Here is a 16,748-nt window from a genome sequence, read left to right as displayed (position 1 = left end):
GATCCTGGAGTGGGATGTGGCTTCCAGGGATTAATTAAATTTGTGCACGCGCTCTTTCGGTGCGAATTGGGAAAGATCGGCAAAGAGAAGGTGTGACAGCAAGGCTATTTGGAAGATATGCGATAAAAGGGGTATAGACGCTACTGGAACGATAGATAGGCAAGACGCGATAGAATGGAAGTACGAAGGGACTGTCCCGCGACTGTCAAAGCCGGCGGTGATGAGAATGAGACGTGGGAAGAACAAGATGCAACGCTGGAGACGCATGATTCGCCTCTCCATCGCCTCTCTTTTAAATCAGACCGTGAAGTGCTTCGTGGCATCGAAAGCGTCAACCCATGCGTTGGCGCCTGACCACACGTCCAGCGCGTTGTGAACGTGTGGTTCTGGTGACCCTGTTTGAGGTGCCGACGCTGACGTAGTGGACCTCGAGTAGCGTTGCATTCAGAGCAGGGATGTTTCACAATGTGATTCGCTGGCAATACTCCAGCCTCTGCATCATGAAACTTACCGTGAAGTCCGAGGTAACTTTGCTGTCGCAGGAAATGGCGTGCGACAAGCAACATTGGACTGTGTGATAGGTTGACAGTTTCAGCGCCTGGAAGAGATGTATTTCAAGACGTCTCTGTGATGGCACAAGCGGTATCTGTATGAAGAGTAATATTGTTTTATTCGCGGGGTATTAATCACCCACGGTTTGTACTACGCTCACGTACAGTTATCCAGCATACCAAAGACATAAAAATGTCTAAGGACTGGAGTACTTGTAGCCATATTGCTCCTTAGCGGCCTTGATCTGCTCCATGAGCTTGTTCTCCTTCTCCGCAAACTCCTTGTCATCCTTCAACTTCTGCAAGTACGTGTCGTTTCCAAAGCCGCTCTTGCTCGGGATATCCAAGCCGCGCTGGACTGCAGGCCGTGCCTGTATGCGCTCCAACCACTTCTTCACGTTCGGGAATGAATCGAGGTCAATACCGGAGAAGCGGAGCATGTGGGCCCATCCAAAGCTGGCAATGTCGGCGATGCTGAACTTGTTGCCTACAAGATAGTCGGTGTTGGCGAGGTGCGAGTCGAGGATGCCGACCAGACGTTCGGTCTCGCCTGTGTAACGCTGCATGGCATAGGGAATGCGTTCCTTGGCGAAGCGGTTGAAGTGGTTGGCCTGGCCTTGCATAGGGCCAAGGCCGCCATGTTGCCATGCCATCCATTGTTCTGCGCGCGAGACGTCGAGAGGGTCGCTGAAGCTGAACTTGTGTTCGGGGTCGTAGTGGCGCGTGAGGTACGTGAGGATTGAGAGACCTTCTTGGACAGCGAAGCCGCCCTGGTCGTGGTCGACGATTACACTATTTGTTGGTATCCAAGATCAGTACGCGTCTCACGAGAAGTTCGTAGGGTGGCATTGCTTACGGGATGCGTCCATTGGGACCGAGCTTGGTGAACCAGGGCTCCTTCTGTGTGTTCTTCGAGATGTTGATGCTCTGCCATGTGTAGTCCTTTCCGTAGGCTTCCTTGAGCTCCTCGAGCAGAATGCTAGCCTTCCATCCATTGGGCGTGCCGAAGGTGAGCAGCTCGATGCCCTTGTCCGCCTTCAGTCCGGTGGGTTCGCCGTCAGCCATTTCGGGAAGTATGCGAAGTAGCGGTTGTGAGCTGTGGAAGTGCGATCGGAGAGGTTTGCGCGTTTGGGCGGGGAGACGTGTGAATTGTCGGAGTTGTGAGGAGATGGAGGGTCGTAGTAATGACATGAAGAGGGGTAACTTCAGCGCGTTATGGAGGGGTTATATGCGGCCAATGCATGTGGAGAGCTATTTCTTCCCAAGCTATTGCTTAGGAAGCATCCATGACGTCGTCCTCGTAATACTGACATTGCGCACGCGTGCGCATTGACATGATTGGTAAGTGATGAAATCTTCAAATTCGTCGGACAAGTATGAACGGGCGTAAAGTCCATGAGTCGCGTTCTCTGCTCAAGCTCACGACGCGCTGTACCTTGTCAGCATTATAATGACTTGCGTGACTAAGCGGCTTCGCGATACACCTGGGCATCGACCCAAGCCCAACATTGAATGTTTTGAACCGAGATAATTCAATCAAAATGGTTCCAACTTCCTAAGTACAAACTGGCACCTTGCAGTTGAAGGAATTTGTTTTGAAGGAATTTGTTCGTCATATAAAGTCCAAGAAAACTCTGCATGGGATCTACGCCTGCATCGATGGAATACTCATGAAACCATTAGAACGCAATTCTTTTATACTTCTCCGTCAAGTTACGAACTACATCATAACTCGACAGAGAAGCGCAAACGAACTACCTTCAAGCGATATCATGAGTACTCCACCGACACAGAAACGTACTAGTGATCTAAAGATCATCGTGTCTACATTGTGGTATACAAGCCTTATCCAACTCTCCTACTATACATCCTCCCTACCTGCTACCATACCATGCATGCATTAGCAAAACTGTCGAAAAATAAGCTGTAGCCCCTCAACGGATGCTTAGTTGACCTTGTATTCACTTCCACCTCCACACCAGCACCGTCCCTCGCCTTCTTTCTCGACATGTATTACTACATCCATACCCCGGTCCTTCAGGAACTGGTATGAGCGCTCACGCACGTCTTCTGGGTCTGCCATGCGGTTGGCAATGATGTGGATCACGCCGAGAATGCGACGTTGCTTGGGTGCGTGGCTATGATCGTGGTCGTGGTCGTGATGATCATGCGAGTGTGAATGCGCATGTCCGTGATCATGGCCGTGATCGTGAGAGTGTGCGTGGTCGTGAGAATGCGAGTGAGAGTGGCCGTGATCGTGTGAATGGGAGTGATCATGTTCATGATGATCGTGCGGATGGTCATCGTGCTTATGGCCGCCTCCACAATCATGATCCTCCTTTGCGTGTGCTTCCGCGTGCGCAGCACCTTCGTCTTCAAGCCAGAACTTTGGTACCGCGTATCCGACAACGCCTCTCAACGTACCCAGTTCGCCTAAGGTATTTCTAATGCTATACTCGAGGTCGTTGGGCATACTCAGCATGAGTCTTGCGCCACTCGACTTGACCAGCGGGATCGCTGACAAGAAGATTAGGATTGCAATGATGCAGGACGCTATCGGATCCCATCCAGACCAACCATAGTACTTTGTAAGAAGAGTAGATATAATGACTGCAACAGAGCCAAGCGCGTCGGCGAGAATATGCAGAAAGATTCCCTGCATATTTTCGTTGTCGTGGGAGTGGCCATGTCCATGGTCATGTCCCTCATGTCCGTGATCATGATCGTGTCCATGGCCGTGGTGCGCATGGCCAAAGGCTACAAGGCCCACGATATTAACGATGAAACCAAGAATGCTGACAATCAAAAGCTCGTTGAGGCGCTGGAGTTCGTGGCCTTCCCAGAGGCGTTCAAAGGCATCGAAGATGATCTCTAAGCTAACCAACCTGCTTCGATTAGCACATACATGTAGCATGCATTAGGTGACTTACAGAAGGAAGACGCCGTTTGCAAAGCCAGACAACGTATCGACCTTGCCATAGCCGTATGGGAAGCGGGCGTTGGGGCGCCACTTGCTCATCACTGCTGCTGCAAGTCCCACGGCGAGACCAGCGCAGTCGAAGAGCATGTGGATACTATCCGTGAGCAGCCCCAAGGATCCACTGACGAAGCCGTAGAAGAACTGAACCATCATGAAGGAAAGGTTAAGTCTGTAAAAGTTAGTTAAGCCAATTTGGAGTGCAGAATCTGCTGAGTAGAAAGAAGTGAACATACACGCCAAAGTACGCAATGCGTCGCGAATCCCGCTCAATCAGCACGCTATGCACAATCGAGCCTGGAGTCGCGCGCGCGATGAGGAATGCCGAGATCCTAGAATGGTTTCCATGAAGATGATGATCGTGATTATGGCCGTGGTCATGACCATGCGAATGCTTGTGTCCTGCATGTCCATGTTCGTGCGAATGGGGTACCGAAGAACGAGTGTCGACGGCGACCGCCGCAATTAGCATAGCGCAAACCCAAGGGAACGCGATGTTGAAATGACTAAGAGCCTGGTGTTCCAAGAAGCTCAGGGCGAAGATGAGAATGCCGCTCAGTCTCAATCCAACCTGCTTTTGACTCCGTAATGATGCGGGAATTGACAGGAAAATGAGCGCCGTAGTGGATGCAACCGATAAAGTTGAGAAGCCCAGGGTGTGATGCGATAAAGAGGGCGTGGCAGAAGAAACAAGTGAATACAAAATAGTTGTGACAGTGAGTACAAGGCCGGAAGCAATGGTGAGTAGCTGATTCTCGGTACTGTTCACTAATAATGAAGAGGGCTTGGGCAGCGATGCGCGAGATGGCTTTTGAGTCATGTATGAGTCCTGACTCTTTGGTCCGGTCATCAATGACCAGCCTGCTGTGGGAAGAGGCGGAGGGACAAGGAGCAGCGATACTAGAAGGGCCAAATAGCCGACCAAGCTGCCTGTGACGTTGCCAGAGGTGAATATGTCAGCCGACATGCTCATGAGAAGAGCCCCGCAGGTCACCTTCCTGGTCCTCAATGTTCGTCGAATATCGTCCCAAGGTGTGTGTTTCCCTGGTTTCTGGTCTAGGGCACCAATGCCTGCAGCGACTGCTATCAACATGGCTAAGGCTGTCTTCGCTCCTCCTATGTGTAGAGATGCGTAGAAGGGCAGCAGGACGCCGAGTATGTTGCTTGCCATGCGTTTCGGCGCATTGCTGATATTGAAAGTGCCCTTCTCCTCCTTCCGCCTGTCGAGTGGCTGTAGACTGGAGTTGACTTTGGCTATTACACCGACCAGCAGCAGCGTGCCAGACGAGAGAGCGAGCGCATGCAGTAATGGGAAGCCACTTGTTGCGGTCGCGTATTCGAGTTCGGGTGATTTCTCTGACACGGCTTCTGATAGACTCGACGGTAGCTCGGAAGGCGGTCTGACGCCGCTGGGGTATGCTAACGCGGCGAAAAGGTACGGGAGAGGTATTAAGAGCGCGGTAAGGGCTTCGGGCAGTTCTAGCCAGGATCTAGACAGTGTGTTAGTTGTGGTTCTCTTGATCGTCGCAGGCGGTTCTTACGAAGAAACAGGAGGAGGCGGCACATGCGCTGGAGACTCCTGTATAGGTGATACCGGCGAGAAGCCATACTTCTCAACGGCAGGTGTCTTCCTGGCCGGTGAGCGACCCAGATCCGATTCACCCCGCGCCCGTCCTTTCGGTCTCCCATTCGAGAAGGGCTTCAGCGTGTAGGTGGAATCGTTGGAGCCCGACCTCTCATGCCCGTGCTCATGCTCATGCGCAGGGCTGTTGTACTCGGCATACGGCGAGCGCACAGCGCCGTGCAGATGCCCGTTGCCGTTCATATCAGAGCGCGTGTGTCGATGGCCGTGGTCTTTGGCGGGCGATGAAGCGTTCACGGTGCCATTCGAGTACGACGAGGGATCCGGTGTGTATTGTGACGACGAGCGGGCATGGCTGTGAGTGTGCGAGGTGGGCGCGATAGGCAGCGCATACGTCGACGCCATTCGCAACGCCACGTTCGTCCGCCCGCTACGGGGTCGTCTTGACTCGGTGGAGGTAATTGGCCGAGTGGGGCTCGCGATGCGCGATGGAACGGTGCTCAATTGCCTTGAGATGGCGGTGTCAGAGGGGAAAAAGCAACGTGGATCGCAGCCAGCAAGCGTGAGTGTGCTGCAATGAGGCTACGCAGCGCTTTGGCGTCTTGGTGTTTCGATAGCGGCGCGCGTTGCTGCACTATCAATAAGTTTCAGGGGTCTTACAGATTGACATGACTGTCATTGAGCGCCTTCCCCTTTCGGTCCTACCCCGGCTCAGATCTCCGCATCTCGTGGCTAGCCCTTGGCGTTGACGCACGCGGCGGCTGCCACGGTTGCCCGAGCTGCCTTGCAATTGGACAGCACTAACACAACACCAAAATGTTCGACGACTACACCTCGCCCGACAAGGACGGCAGCCTGTTTTCTGTCATACTAGCGGTTGTTGTGACTTTGTCAACGCTGTTCACTGCGCTGCTATTGACGCTGCCCAGTCAGTATGATCCGTACAAGGATAAGCCGCTTCGGGTTGTGGGCGAGGATGGAAAGGAGATCAAAACGAAGATGAGAGATGGGAAAGAGCCGATGCTATGGAAGCAGGGCCGCTCGGTGCAGGTGGTAGTATTGGGAGACATTGGACGCTCGCCACGTATGCAATACCATGCTCTCAGTATCGCCAAACACGGTGGAAAAGTGTTTCTCGTCGGCTATCAAGGTCAGTGGTGTTTGTCCTGAAGACATTGCCAGCGGCTAAACCCACAAAGAGTCGGACATTCTTCCTGAGATCGTATCAAATCCTCTGATCGAGATCATTCCACTGTCACCAGCGCCAAGCTTTCTGCGTTCGAGCAGCAAACTTCTCTTTCCAGTTCTAGCACCTCTCAAAGTCCTTTGGCAGATATGGTCGTTGTATCGCGCACTCGGTTACCGCTCTAAGCCCGCAAGATGGACGCTCGTGCAAAACCCACCTTCGATACCAACTCTCGCTGTAGCAAGCCTGGTATGCTTCTTGCGACGTACTGATCTAGTCATCGACTGGCACAACTTCGGTTACACCATTCTGGCTATGAAACTTGGCGACAACCACCCTCTTGTGAAAATCTCTGAGAAGTACGAGAAGATCTTTGCAAAGGCTGCATCGCATCATTTCACGGTGACCAACGCGATGGCCCGCGTGCTCAAAAACGACTACGGCGTGACAGCAGAAGCACTGCACGATCGCCCAGCCTCTATCTTCCAGCCGATCGAACGACGAGATCGAGAGAAGTTTCTAGCACGACTACCAGAAACAGCCGAGTACGCCTCAGATCTTTCTGCAACTTCGAAGACGCCATGGAAGCTCATCGTCAGCGCCACGTCCTGGACTGCCGACGAGGACTTCTCACTGCTCCTTGACGCTCTCGTAGCTTATTCTGCAGAGTGTACATCTAAGACCTATCTGCCAAAGATTCTTGCCATTATCACTGGAAAAGGCCCTCAGAAGGAGTATTACCTTGCGAAGATCAGGGAACTTAACCAGCAGAAGAAGCTTTTCAATGTCGTTATCAAGACAGCATGGCTCACACACTCCGACTACGCGCTTCTGCTCGCGTCCGCTGACTTAGGTGTCTCTCTGCACACATCGTCTTCCGGCGTTGACCTGCCGATGAAAGTGGTCGACATGTTCGGCGCAGGCTTGCCGGTCGTGGGTTGGGGAAAGTTTGAAGCCTGGCCCGAGCTCGTCAAGCAAGGCGTGAACGGTCTTGGCTTCCAAAGCTCTGAGGAGCTGGCCTTGCATCTGGCTACTTTCTTCGGCAACGATACAAGGCTGAGAGAGACCCTGAAGGAGGGCGCACTCAAAGAGAGCGAACACCGGTGGGACGAAGAATGGGACGGTGTGGGCGGGAAGCTGTTCAAGCTCGTATAAGTGATAAGCGGTCACGCGATTGTAATGAGCATCTCATAGGATTTTGGTTAAGTACACTAGGGGTAATGAAATCCGTTGAATGCTAATAGACTGAAAATTTCCCAATACCCAAGCTCCAGTACGCCGCGCTTGGAAGCAAAGCAAGAAATGCTAGCTACCAATGAAGGTCGTGTTAACGATTCAATCAAAGACCACACCAGAGTAGCCACCGTCCCCGGTCATGCATTCACGCATCGCCCCGATGAATAGTGTATCAGCGCTTGGATCGTTAGGAAGCAGCACTGTGTGTTCTTCATCCTTACCATCATCGCATTGGCGCACCAGTTCCAGGCTTGGTGAAGAGCCGTCATCGCTTTCGGTTGATGCGGTGCTGCTTCTACCATCACCCTCCACTGAAGCGGTGGCGCAATCCACTTCCGCCTCATCTTCACCCGCGATACCCATTCCTCCCCGCCAAATCTCAGCCAGCTCCCTATCCTGTTCATTCAGATCTGTAGCATCAAGCTCCTCGGCCAAGGAACGCGGCGACGGCACCGAATTGTAACGAACGACTGAAGGTGTCAAAACTTCAGCCGAATGTCCCCTCCACCAAACAATCTCCTCTTGAAAGTGGGTTACAACACCCTTGTATCGTGTACGAGGACTTTGCAGCCGGCACCACGTTTTCTCGAATTCCTTCCACAGCGCGGCTTGCCTGATTCTTTCGCCAGTACCGGCCCATAGCCCAATTGCTCTTTCTCCACATGCGCGATCTTGGACTTTTTTCTCGTACTCGGTGACGAGATTCTTCATCTCTTGATCGCATGCCAACATTGCTTGGAATAGGTACTCGTGTTCTAGACTTCCGTACATAACATTGTGGTACTGGTATTGTCGCTGTATATCTTCGTGCAGGGTTGTGGTTAGATCTTCGATGATCTTGAAATGCTGTAGCGTGCGGGTGTGCAGTGGCTGAGAAGAGTCTGGATGTATCTCTCCCATTTTGTTTCGTTGGTTGGTGAGATTGGATGGTTGGGAACGCGGTGAATGGTGACGAAGTATGTGTTTTGTGTTGACGAGCGTAACAGCAACTGGACTCTCTTAGTATTGAGCTATAGAGACTTAGTATGTTAGAATGTGCGTGTCTGTGGAGATTTTGGTGAAGCAAGAGAAGACTACGAAACCCTTGTATATCAAGAAATTGCAAGAATATTCAGCTTCGCTACCAAGTTAAAGCTACCATATAACCATGCATACATTTCAAACGTTTGCTTCTTGTTTGACCAATGTGCCTTGAGCTGAAAGAAACCAGGACCATGACTTGGTTGTCCAGAGAAACTCGCATGGTACAGATGCACATTGGGCCAATGGAGTTGACGTTGTTGGTAAGGAGGCCTACCCAACTCCTGGTATACCAAAGTCATTGATGACCAACTTGTATTTCTGCGTGTGTGCGCTCCACCGTAGCGGTCGTAGCATGAGGCTACCGACCAAAGATCCACACTCTTACTTTTCTACCTTTCGCACCTGTCGCGTGAACCCGACTACAGCCTCAACTTGTTCTTCAGCCGTACCCGTTGAGCACGTGAATGTGGATACGCAAGGCCTGTATGTCTATGACACACTAAGTAGCCCACTCGATTGCAACAGCCATCGCGAAGCTCAGAAGCACGGCCACGAACATTGTTGCCGGAGACATCCAATAGAAGATAAGAAAAAGGCAGGTGTATCATGGGTAGCTCTAAGCATGTCGTGCGAACACAAGAGGAACAAAGATCTGGTAGAAGTCGGGAGAAGCGGTGAAGTGCATGAAGACGATGTGGATGAACGTTATCGTGGTGTTTCGTTGGTCTGCAGGGTCGGCCCTTCCTCTCCCGGCGTGTCCGCGCCACCCTAGACCCTGTTTTATCCCCTATCGCTATATTTGGGCGCGTACTCGCCAGCACACGCGCAATCAGCCAAAACGTCACTTCACATTCCTTTCTTCAACTTTCTAACAAACTTTTATTCTGTCTTTGAGTGTCTATTGCGCGTTGATCAAACGAACCTTCCTGTTCTAAATCTTGATTTACACACCGCGACTCTTGTGCGACGCTCCCGAACAATTAATCGCGGTTTCTCAACAACTTGCGCGACATGCTACTCCGATAACCCGAAACCGATACGATCTACAATCGCCCCATCTGGAACTGTTTGCTGTAACTACGGCTGAACAATGATGGATCGAATTGAAGAAAGATGGAAAGCTCTCGAGGAGAATCATCCTAAGATACGCACGCTTGTTGAGACAGTGAAGCCTTACATTCCGCCGGTCAACTTCATTACGCTTCACTATGCCTACTTCATCAGTGTTACCCTGTTGGGTACACTCATCTTCTGGGGCGCGTCAAACCCATCCAAAAGCATTGGGTGGTGGGACAGCATGTTCATGTGCATGTCCGCCATGACCGCGGCTGGTCTCAATTCCGTGAACGTTAGTCAGCTCACCACTTTCCAGCAAGTGGAATTGGCCATTTTGATGATGATGGGAAGCCAGGTGCTGGTTAGCTACTTCACCGTTGCTTTCAGGAAACACATCTTCGAGAAGAGGTTCGAGGATATTGTGGAGGCTGAGAAAGAGAGGCGGAACGCGCGAAAGGGAGAGGTCGGTGCTGTAGTGGGAATGACAGGAGCTATGTTTGGGCTGCCAATTATGGGATCGTTTGGAGAGAACAAGAAGGGAAGCAAGCCGAAAGCAGAATCCAAGTTGGCCACGCCGCTGGAGACATGCGTTGAGGATATGCCACCCAGTACGCCAATCCAGGAAAGCCAAGCGCAAACCGGATTATCGCCCATATCACCTGATGCAAGAGAAAGGAGCTTGGCACAGCATGTCGGTTTTCTGGATCCCATACGAGAACGCGTCTCCCACGAAAGACCCATGTCAGCAACGACAACAGGACATACAATCTACAACGTACAGAGTCACCAGAGCATGTCGAAACGTCGCCGCTCACTGGCTGAAGAGTCTGGAGTAGGCGATAGCTTTAACGTGAAGACCTTCGTGAACGAGCAAAAGCGCAACATTGGCCGCAACGGGCAGTTCTTCAATCTATCGTCAGATCAGCGAGAGTACCTGGGTGGTGTCGAGTACCGCGCGCTGAAGTTCCTCTCCATGTTCGTGCCGGCATACTTCATACTCTGGCAGTTCTTCGGCGGAATCGCACTAGGGGCCTACATGTCTGTCTACGAAAGAGAAGCGTGCGCTGTGAATGCGCAGAATCCTTGGTGGGCTGGCATCTTTCTCGCTATTTCTGCGTACAGTAACGCCGGCTTTACGCTACTGGACGCAGGCTTTATACCCTTCCAGTCGTCATACTACGTCCTCGTCATCGTAACGATACTGTCGCTCGCCGGACCAGCAGCCTTTCCTGTGTTTGTACGCTTCCTCATCTGGAGCATGTCCACACTTCTCGATCTCTTCTCCAAAGACAAAGAGTATGGCGTATGGAAAGAAGGCTTCGATTTCATCCTCAAGTTTCCACGACGTGTGTATACCAGTATGTTTCCTGCGCGAGACACCTGGTTGTTCATCGCAACCTTCGGCTCTTTTGTGACAGTAGACTGGATCTTGATTCTGATTCTCAGTATTGGGAACCCGACGCTAGAAGTCATACCACTTGGGCAGCGCATCTTCATCTCACTATTCGAAGGCTTCTCGATTCCAACTGGAGGCTATGCTATCGTCTCGCCCTCGGGAATGTACTTTGACGTACAGGTCCTGTGGCTCGTTGTCTTCTATACCGCGGCGTACCCTCATATCATCACTATGCGCAAGACTAATGTGTACGAAGAACGGTCACTGGGTATATACGAGGGCGACGAGGCTGAGCCAGAGCAGCTGCATTCAGCATCCAGCTCGCTCTTCGATGTCGACGCCGCGATGCCTTCTCTGACCACCGCGGTATCACAGTCCGAGAAAACGTCCCTTGCGCCTATCAAGTCTCTCGGCAAAGTCGGCCGTCGCGGCACTGCATTTGTAGGACGTCAACTTCAGCACCGCATGACAGCCTTTCAGGGTGTCGGTGTCGCCAACGTGCCCGCAGCCCCTGCACCCTTAAAGCGAGCAGTGACTATGGACTTTAATCGAATGTCGATTCATTCTCTCAACTCGCACCCGCCAACTCGACCTCCTTCCCTCATCAGCCAGCAAGTTCGCGGCCAACTGTCGCACGATGTATGGTGGATAGCTTTTGCGCTCTTCCTCATCGCGATCATCGAAACACACCACTCTATCGAAGACCCGCGTACATACAGCGTATTTACCATGCTGTTTGAGATTGTGAGTGGATACACAACTATCGGGATTAGCATCGGCTTGCCGGATCAATCATACAGTTTCAGTGGTGGCATGTACACGGGAAGCAAGATTGTCATGATCTTGGTTATGTTGAGGGGCAGACACAGGGGTTTGCCTGTTGCGCTTGATCGCGCTGTCAGATTGCCAGGGAAAAAGCTGGCGGAGATGGAGGAGGAAGATGCGGAGATCAGAAGCATGTTTTCTCAGTGAGCGAATGCGATTTAGCGATTAGCAATTTCTTTGAGTGTAGTTGGCAGGTTAACAAAAGCATGGATGCAATTCTGGAATCAGTCATAGATGCTGGACAATATTTCTGAGACATTAAATTTCATTGAAGTCGTTAAACCGATCGACTACCCAAAGCAGCAGCAACTTCCATCTGATAAATTAACTTCACACCGCCCACAATCCGTACTACCAAGCTTTGCAGCGACCATATCTACAAGACAAGTCCAACAGCCGCGAGCAAACCGCTCAATCCCAAAGCCGCAGAAGCCATGTTGGCGGGTGCAGCATTGCCCGGGCCATCGCCGTTTCCGGATCCAGCAGCACCCGTACCCGAAGGACTGTTACCATTACCAGGACCGCCAGAACCAGAAGCACCCGTCGCTGAAGCGGTGTTAGACGGCATACCAGAAGGACGCGAAGCAGTTCCCGACATCATGGTAGTCATGGGACCGGGACCGCTGGGAGAAGCGTTCGAAGCGTTCGGAGCGGCAGACGTACCGGAAGCAGAAGCCGGAGGCGCTGTAGAAGCTGCGGATGGGTTGTAGGATGTGGTGCTGAAGGAGCATTCGCGGACGATGTCGTTTACGTCTGTGTAAGTGTCAGTATGGGGGTTGAGATGGGAGGTGTATGTAAGGATGGGGGGCTAAGGGCGTACCATTGTCCATCTCTCCGCCGTTCTGCATGATGCATGCTGCGCAAAGGGGGACGGCAGTGTTTGCGTTTTGGCCGTTGCAGATGCATTGGCGCTCGGCCATGTCGTCGTCTACAATGTGAAGTTAGTACATGGGTGTTCACTGGCTCGAACTAGACTCGTTTATGAAGGAAAACTTACTGGTGCTGTTGTCACAGTCGCGTGTCAGCCTGGTGACTGAATCGCAAACCTGGCGGCACTGCTGGGGGACATCGTCACGGTCAACGTCCTGAGCAAGACCGATGGCCGAAAGGGCAAAGACAATGGCGAGCTTTTGGAAATGCATTGTTGTAGTAGGCGTTGGTAGTAGTAATCTCAAGCGAGAGTCGTAGAGTGTTGTATTGTTGTTGAGTAGTGAAGACGGTGGTTTGCGTTGGTGATGCCCTTCATCGTGGGAAGTACGGGGGAACTATATACCAGCGCAAACTGCTCGCGTGCCTACTTTCCCTTCTCAGACAGCCTTGCTTGCGCATCCAATCAAACGTTGCTGTTCCTAGCACAGACGCAGGCTTGACATCACACCGGGGGGATTACGTCTGACAGCAGACTCCGCCTTGCGCCCCAGCCAACATCGGGCCGTTGTCGGTTATCACGGGTGGAGGTTTGCCATGGGGTAGATGGGGATCAAGGCCTTGTCGCCAGAAGTCCAAGCATGGAGTTAGATGGCGCGCCAAGCCTCCGTCGCTTCCTAGAAGCTTGGCGAGTGAGGTTATTGGGCTGCTTGTCCAGGACGATCGTCTTGTGTCGCACGCAGCACCGCCTGCCGCGACGCGACAGCTCTGCGAACAGCACACACGCCTACGCGTAGCCAAGTCTTCAAGAGAAAGTTACAAGAAACGTCTAAAAAAAGCAGGATACACCACATGGCTTCGGTAATAGTGGGTCTTGGCAGCCATCAACGTGACGATGCGGAGAACTTGTGGGTTGCGGTTGAGTGATCAATGCAATACTATTGCATGAGGTCACGGTGATGTGGATCGAGTCAGGCCCTCTCGTCGACTAAGGAAATCCTCTCCGCTGCACCTGCCTGCCGAAGCGTTGGGATTCTGATTTGATCAGGCTTTTACCAAGCTCTGCGGATGTTCCTGCCAAGTGTGAGCCAAGTGAATAATGCACGTGTTCCATGCCCGCACCGCCATCGATTACGTGGTGGGCAGTCGCACGTCGTGTGAGGCTGTAAAGGCGGTATGACTTTGTTTCTATATTTGCAGGAAACTTGCATTAATATCGCATGTCAACCAAGGAAAAAGCTGAACAGGCCTGCAGCCTACATCAACATAGAAGCGTACAAAATAGGTGACCTAGCGCGGATGCAGGCTCTAGGCCTGTTTAGTCTTTTTACTGTATGAGATGGTCGCATGGAAATACAGTGGCCAGGGAATAGCAAGAAGAGTGAATGTTATTACCGAAATATAACAACAGAGATGGTATCTTGAGGCGCCGCTATGCTACATGCTATGTGAAATGGACATAAGTGTCTTTCGGACGGTCAGTACAACGCCAAATCCCATGACAGTTGCCTCTAAGGGACAACTTCGAAAGAGCCCTGATCCTGTGCGCCGGTGCGACACGCCATGCTGCAGAGCTTTGCTCTGCAGAAAGCTACGGGCGGTTGATCAACACCGGCGGCGGGTATGAGTCGTGGCTGTGCGCATGGGAGTCATGCTGACCTACGAAGAAACTCGTTTCTTATGAGTTGCACCTAACGCTCAAAGTCTACACTGAAAACGTACATCTGCTGTGTTCGACATCGACACATCATCGAGCACAGCAAGGTGTACATCTCCAAGGTGTACATCTCCAAGGTGCGCGGGTACAACTCATAAAAACGAGCTTCTTCGTATGGGAGAGCCTTTGGTGACCACCTGTGTAGGAGACGAAAGCCGAATCTCGGAATTGTCCGGAAAGCTCGGGACTTCACGAAGCGATGTCGGGTGCTTTGCCGCCGCTGGGCGTAATGGGCCGCGACCCTGACACGAAGCCCCGTGATCCTTTTCTAGGCGCTGACTGGACAGGTATGCGCATGGCATCCTCTGGCTTAAGTTCTCCAGTAAGCCACTGACCCATGTGCGTTTGCCACCTCCTGAGATCCTCTGCTTTCGTTGCTTCTCTTAGCCTCCTATGCCGCACCAGTCTCTCGGCAACCTGTTGAAGAACAATCTTAGGAGGCCGGTATTCAGTCAGGCCTCCTGGACTAGCGATAGTATCTCTCTCAAGATATGCTCTTGTCGCTTCCTCCATGGTTGAAAGGGTTTTGCCACCAGGAACTTCTTTCCTTTCGTTTGTTTGGGGGTTCGTCCATGGTCCCTTCACCCAGTTGTCGAGTGGTAGGCCTTCAAGCCCTTTGTCGACATTTAGGCGCTTATACCATCGATGCTCTCCTTTGGCTATTGTTCGCATCATTTTATGACGGTCTTCGCCCTCGGTGTATTTGATCAAGACATTTTTGAAGACAGCCAACTTCTCGCTCCACTTCTGCAGCGCCTTGACTTTACCCAACGGGCCAGGCCAAACTGCCGCGAATCCGTCATTCGAGGTATCTGGTCTTCCTGTTCCGATAGACAGCAACAGTCCTGGCTCCGTGTCGTCGCCCTTCAGCGAGGCGTGTTCACTATATGCAGCGTAGGAGGGGTTGTTCTCGCGAATTCCTCCATCCTTGAAGCTCATGCGCTTTCTATTCTTGCCGCTGCCAATGTCGGCTGTGAGCATCTCGAAGTAGAAAGGAGCTGCTGAAGTGGCCCGCGTCACCTGCCATATCTTCAACTTGTCGGCACCGGCGTTGTAAGACGTAACCCAAGGTGGAGCGATATCGGGGTCGTATTGATGGTTGTATGAACGGAGGAGGTAGGCTTCGTCGATTTGGCCGGAGTGGGTGGCAGTGAGGCAAATTGATTGACATATCCGCTCTGTTGGCTTGCCTCTGACTGAAGGCGCACCACCACTCGACCACGTAGTCGAGCTCTGCAAGGAGCCTATCCCTGACTCATTCAATGGCACTCTTGCCGATGTATCCTCTTCCTCCAGAACCCATGGGTGCCAGTCATCTCCTGTGCATTTATTGTGCTCCTTACAGTACTGCTTCACGATATCTTGCACGGCCTTCTCCAACGGCTCGTGGTGGTATTTGGTAGCAAGCGGCAGCACGCTCCTTTTATGTCCAAACAGCTCGTGTCCAACCCTGCGGTATAGTTCGAGACACTGTGGTACACTCATTCGTAATCTAGCCAGCATCACGGATATGAGGCCGCCTGTACTCGTTCCGTACATGTAGTCGAAATAATGACATGGCAGTAGCTCGTTTTCGTCGAATTCGTGTCGTTCGCTGCCTTCTACGGGGCTTTCGTCTGCTTGTATTCGGCGTTCGGCTTTGGCGATTTCGTGCATGAGGCGTTGGATGATGAGGAGGCTCGAGTAGCCGCGAATGCCACCCCCATCTATCGATCATGTTAGTATCTGCGATTTAAGGAAAACGCCGAGCACCCTATAGCCTACGTTGACGTTGTGTCGCCTACCTTGCATGTTTCCATGTTGATGTAGGCTCTACATCAGCATAAAAACTTGCAAAGTAGGCGACACAACGTCGATGTAGACTCCTGGCCTGTTCAGCTTTTTCCTACGCGGACGTGGACATACCTAGCGTGAGTATCAAATCCTCCCAGCAATTCTCTTTGGTGACGTTCATCTTCCAGGTTTCTCCAGTCTTGTCCTGCTGGGTCGCACTGGTACCCGTCGTCCTTATACTCAGCGGCCTCGAGGCCGGCTCGGGGGGTTGCAACATGACGGCGCGCTTGCTGTGTTCAGAACAGGTCTGCAGACTACATCAAGCTAAAAACTTGCAAAGTAGGTGACCCAGCGTCAACGTAGACTCCAGGGTATTCGGTTGTTTCCTAGGTGGGCGTGCGATCGCGGTTTGGGACCTAAGGTATGGAGCCTTGCACAAATCGCGCACTGATGATCAGGGCGTGGATGTAAGGATGTAACGCAGACGGATCGACGCAGGATAGAGTGGATATAAGACTGCGGAGAGCCTCATGACAGCTCTCCAGGGCTGGCGCGTTCC

General features: G+C 52.1%; 5 protein-coding genes across 5 annotated transcripts; 2 read left to right on the top strand and 3 right to left on the bottom strand.

The window, feature by feature from the left end:
- Nucleotides 1–748: 748 nt before the first annotated feature.
- J4E87_000547 (uncharacterized protein) lies at nt 749–1,616 on the bottom strand (the record flags this gene model as incomplete). The annotated part of the gene is made up of 2 exons (XM_049372203.1): nt 749–1,343; nt 1,408–1,616. 2 exons carry the CDS (start codon nt 1,614–1,616, stop codon nt 749–751), a joined length of 804 nt encoding a protein of 267 aa, XP_049238337.1.
- Nucleotides 1,617–2,496: 880 nt separating this feature from the next.
- On the bottom strand, nt 2,497–5,515 carry J4E87_000546 (uncharacterized protein; the record flags this gene model as incomplete). The annotated part of the gene is made up of 4 exons (XM_049372202.1): nt 2,497–3,436; nt 3,482–3,700; nt 3,765–5,018; nt 5,070–5,515. 4 exons carry the CDS (start codon nt 5,513–5,515, stop codon nt 2,497–2,499), a joined length of 2,859 nt encoding a protein of 952 aa, XP_049238336.1.
- Nucleotides 5,516–5,926: 411 nt separating this feature from the next.
- Nucleotides 5,927–7,451, top strand: J4E87_000545 (uncharacterized protein; the record flags this gene model as incomplete). The annotated part of the gene is made up of 2 exons (XM_049372201.1): nt 5,927–6,260; nt 6,310–7,451. 2 exons carry the CDS (start codon nt 5,927–5,929, stop codon nt 7,449–7,451), a joined length of 1,476 nt encoding a protein of 491 aa, XP_049238335.1.
- A 2,194-nt stretch (nt 7,452–9,645) lies between these two features.
- J4E87_000544 (uncharacterized protein) lies at nt 9,646–11,979 on the top strand (the record flags this gene model as incomplete). Its single annotated transcript, XM_049372200.1, has 1 exon — nt 9,646–11,979. One exon carries the CDS (start codon nt 9,646–9,648, stop codon nt 11,977–11,979), a length of 2,334 nt encoding a protein of 777 aa, XP_049238334.1.
- A 2,626-nt stretch (nt 11,980–14,605) lies between these two features.
- J4E87_000543 (uncharacterized protein) lies at nt 14,606–16,466 on the bottom strand (the record flags this gene model as incomplete). Its single annotated transcript, XM_049372199.1, has 2 exons — nt 14,606–16,122; nt 16,322–16,466. The coding sequence occupies 2 exons, from the start codon at nt 16,464–16,466 to the stop codon at nt 14,606–14,608; spliced, it is 1,662 nt and encodes a 553-aa protein (XP_049238333.1).
- Between the last annotated feature and the right edge of the window lie 282 nt (nt 16,467–16,748).

Source organism: Alternaria ethzedia (assembly GCF_023757985.1).
Source record: "Alternaria ethzedia strain BMP 0044 chromosome Unknown scaffold_1, whole genome shotgun sequence".
In the NCBI taxonomy this organism is placed as follows: domain Eukaryota; kingdom Fungi; phylum Ascomycota; class Dothideomycetes; order Pleosporales; family Pleosporaceae; genus Alternaria; species Alternaria ethzedia.
The sequence above is the reverse complement of the archived record's forward strand: the minus strand, read 5'-3'. Positions and strand labels throughout refer to the sequence as shown.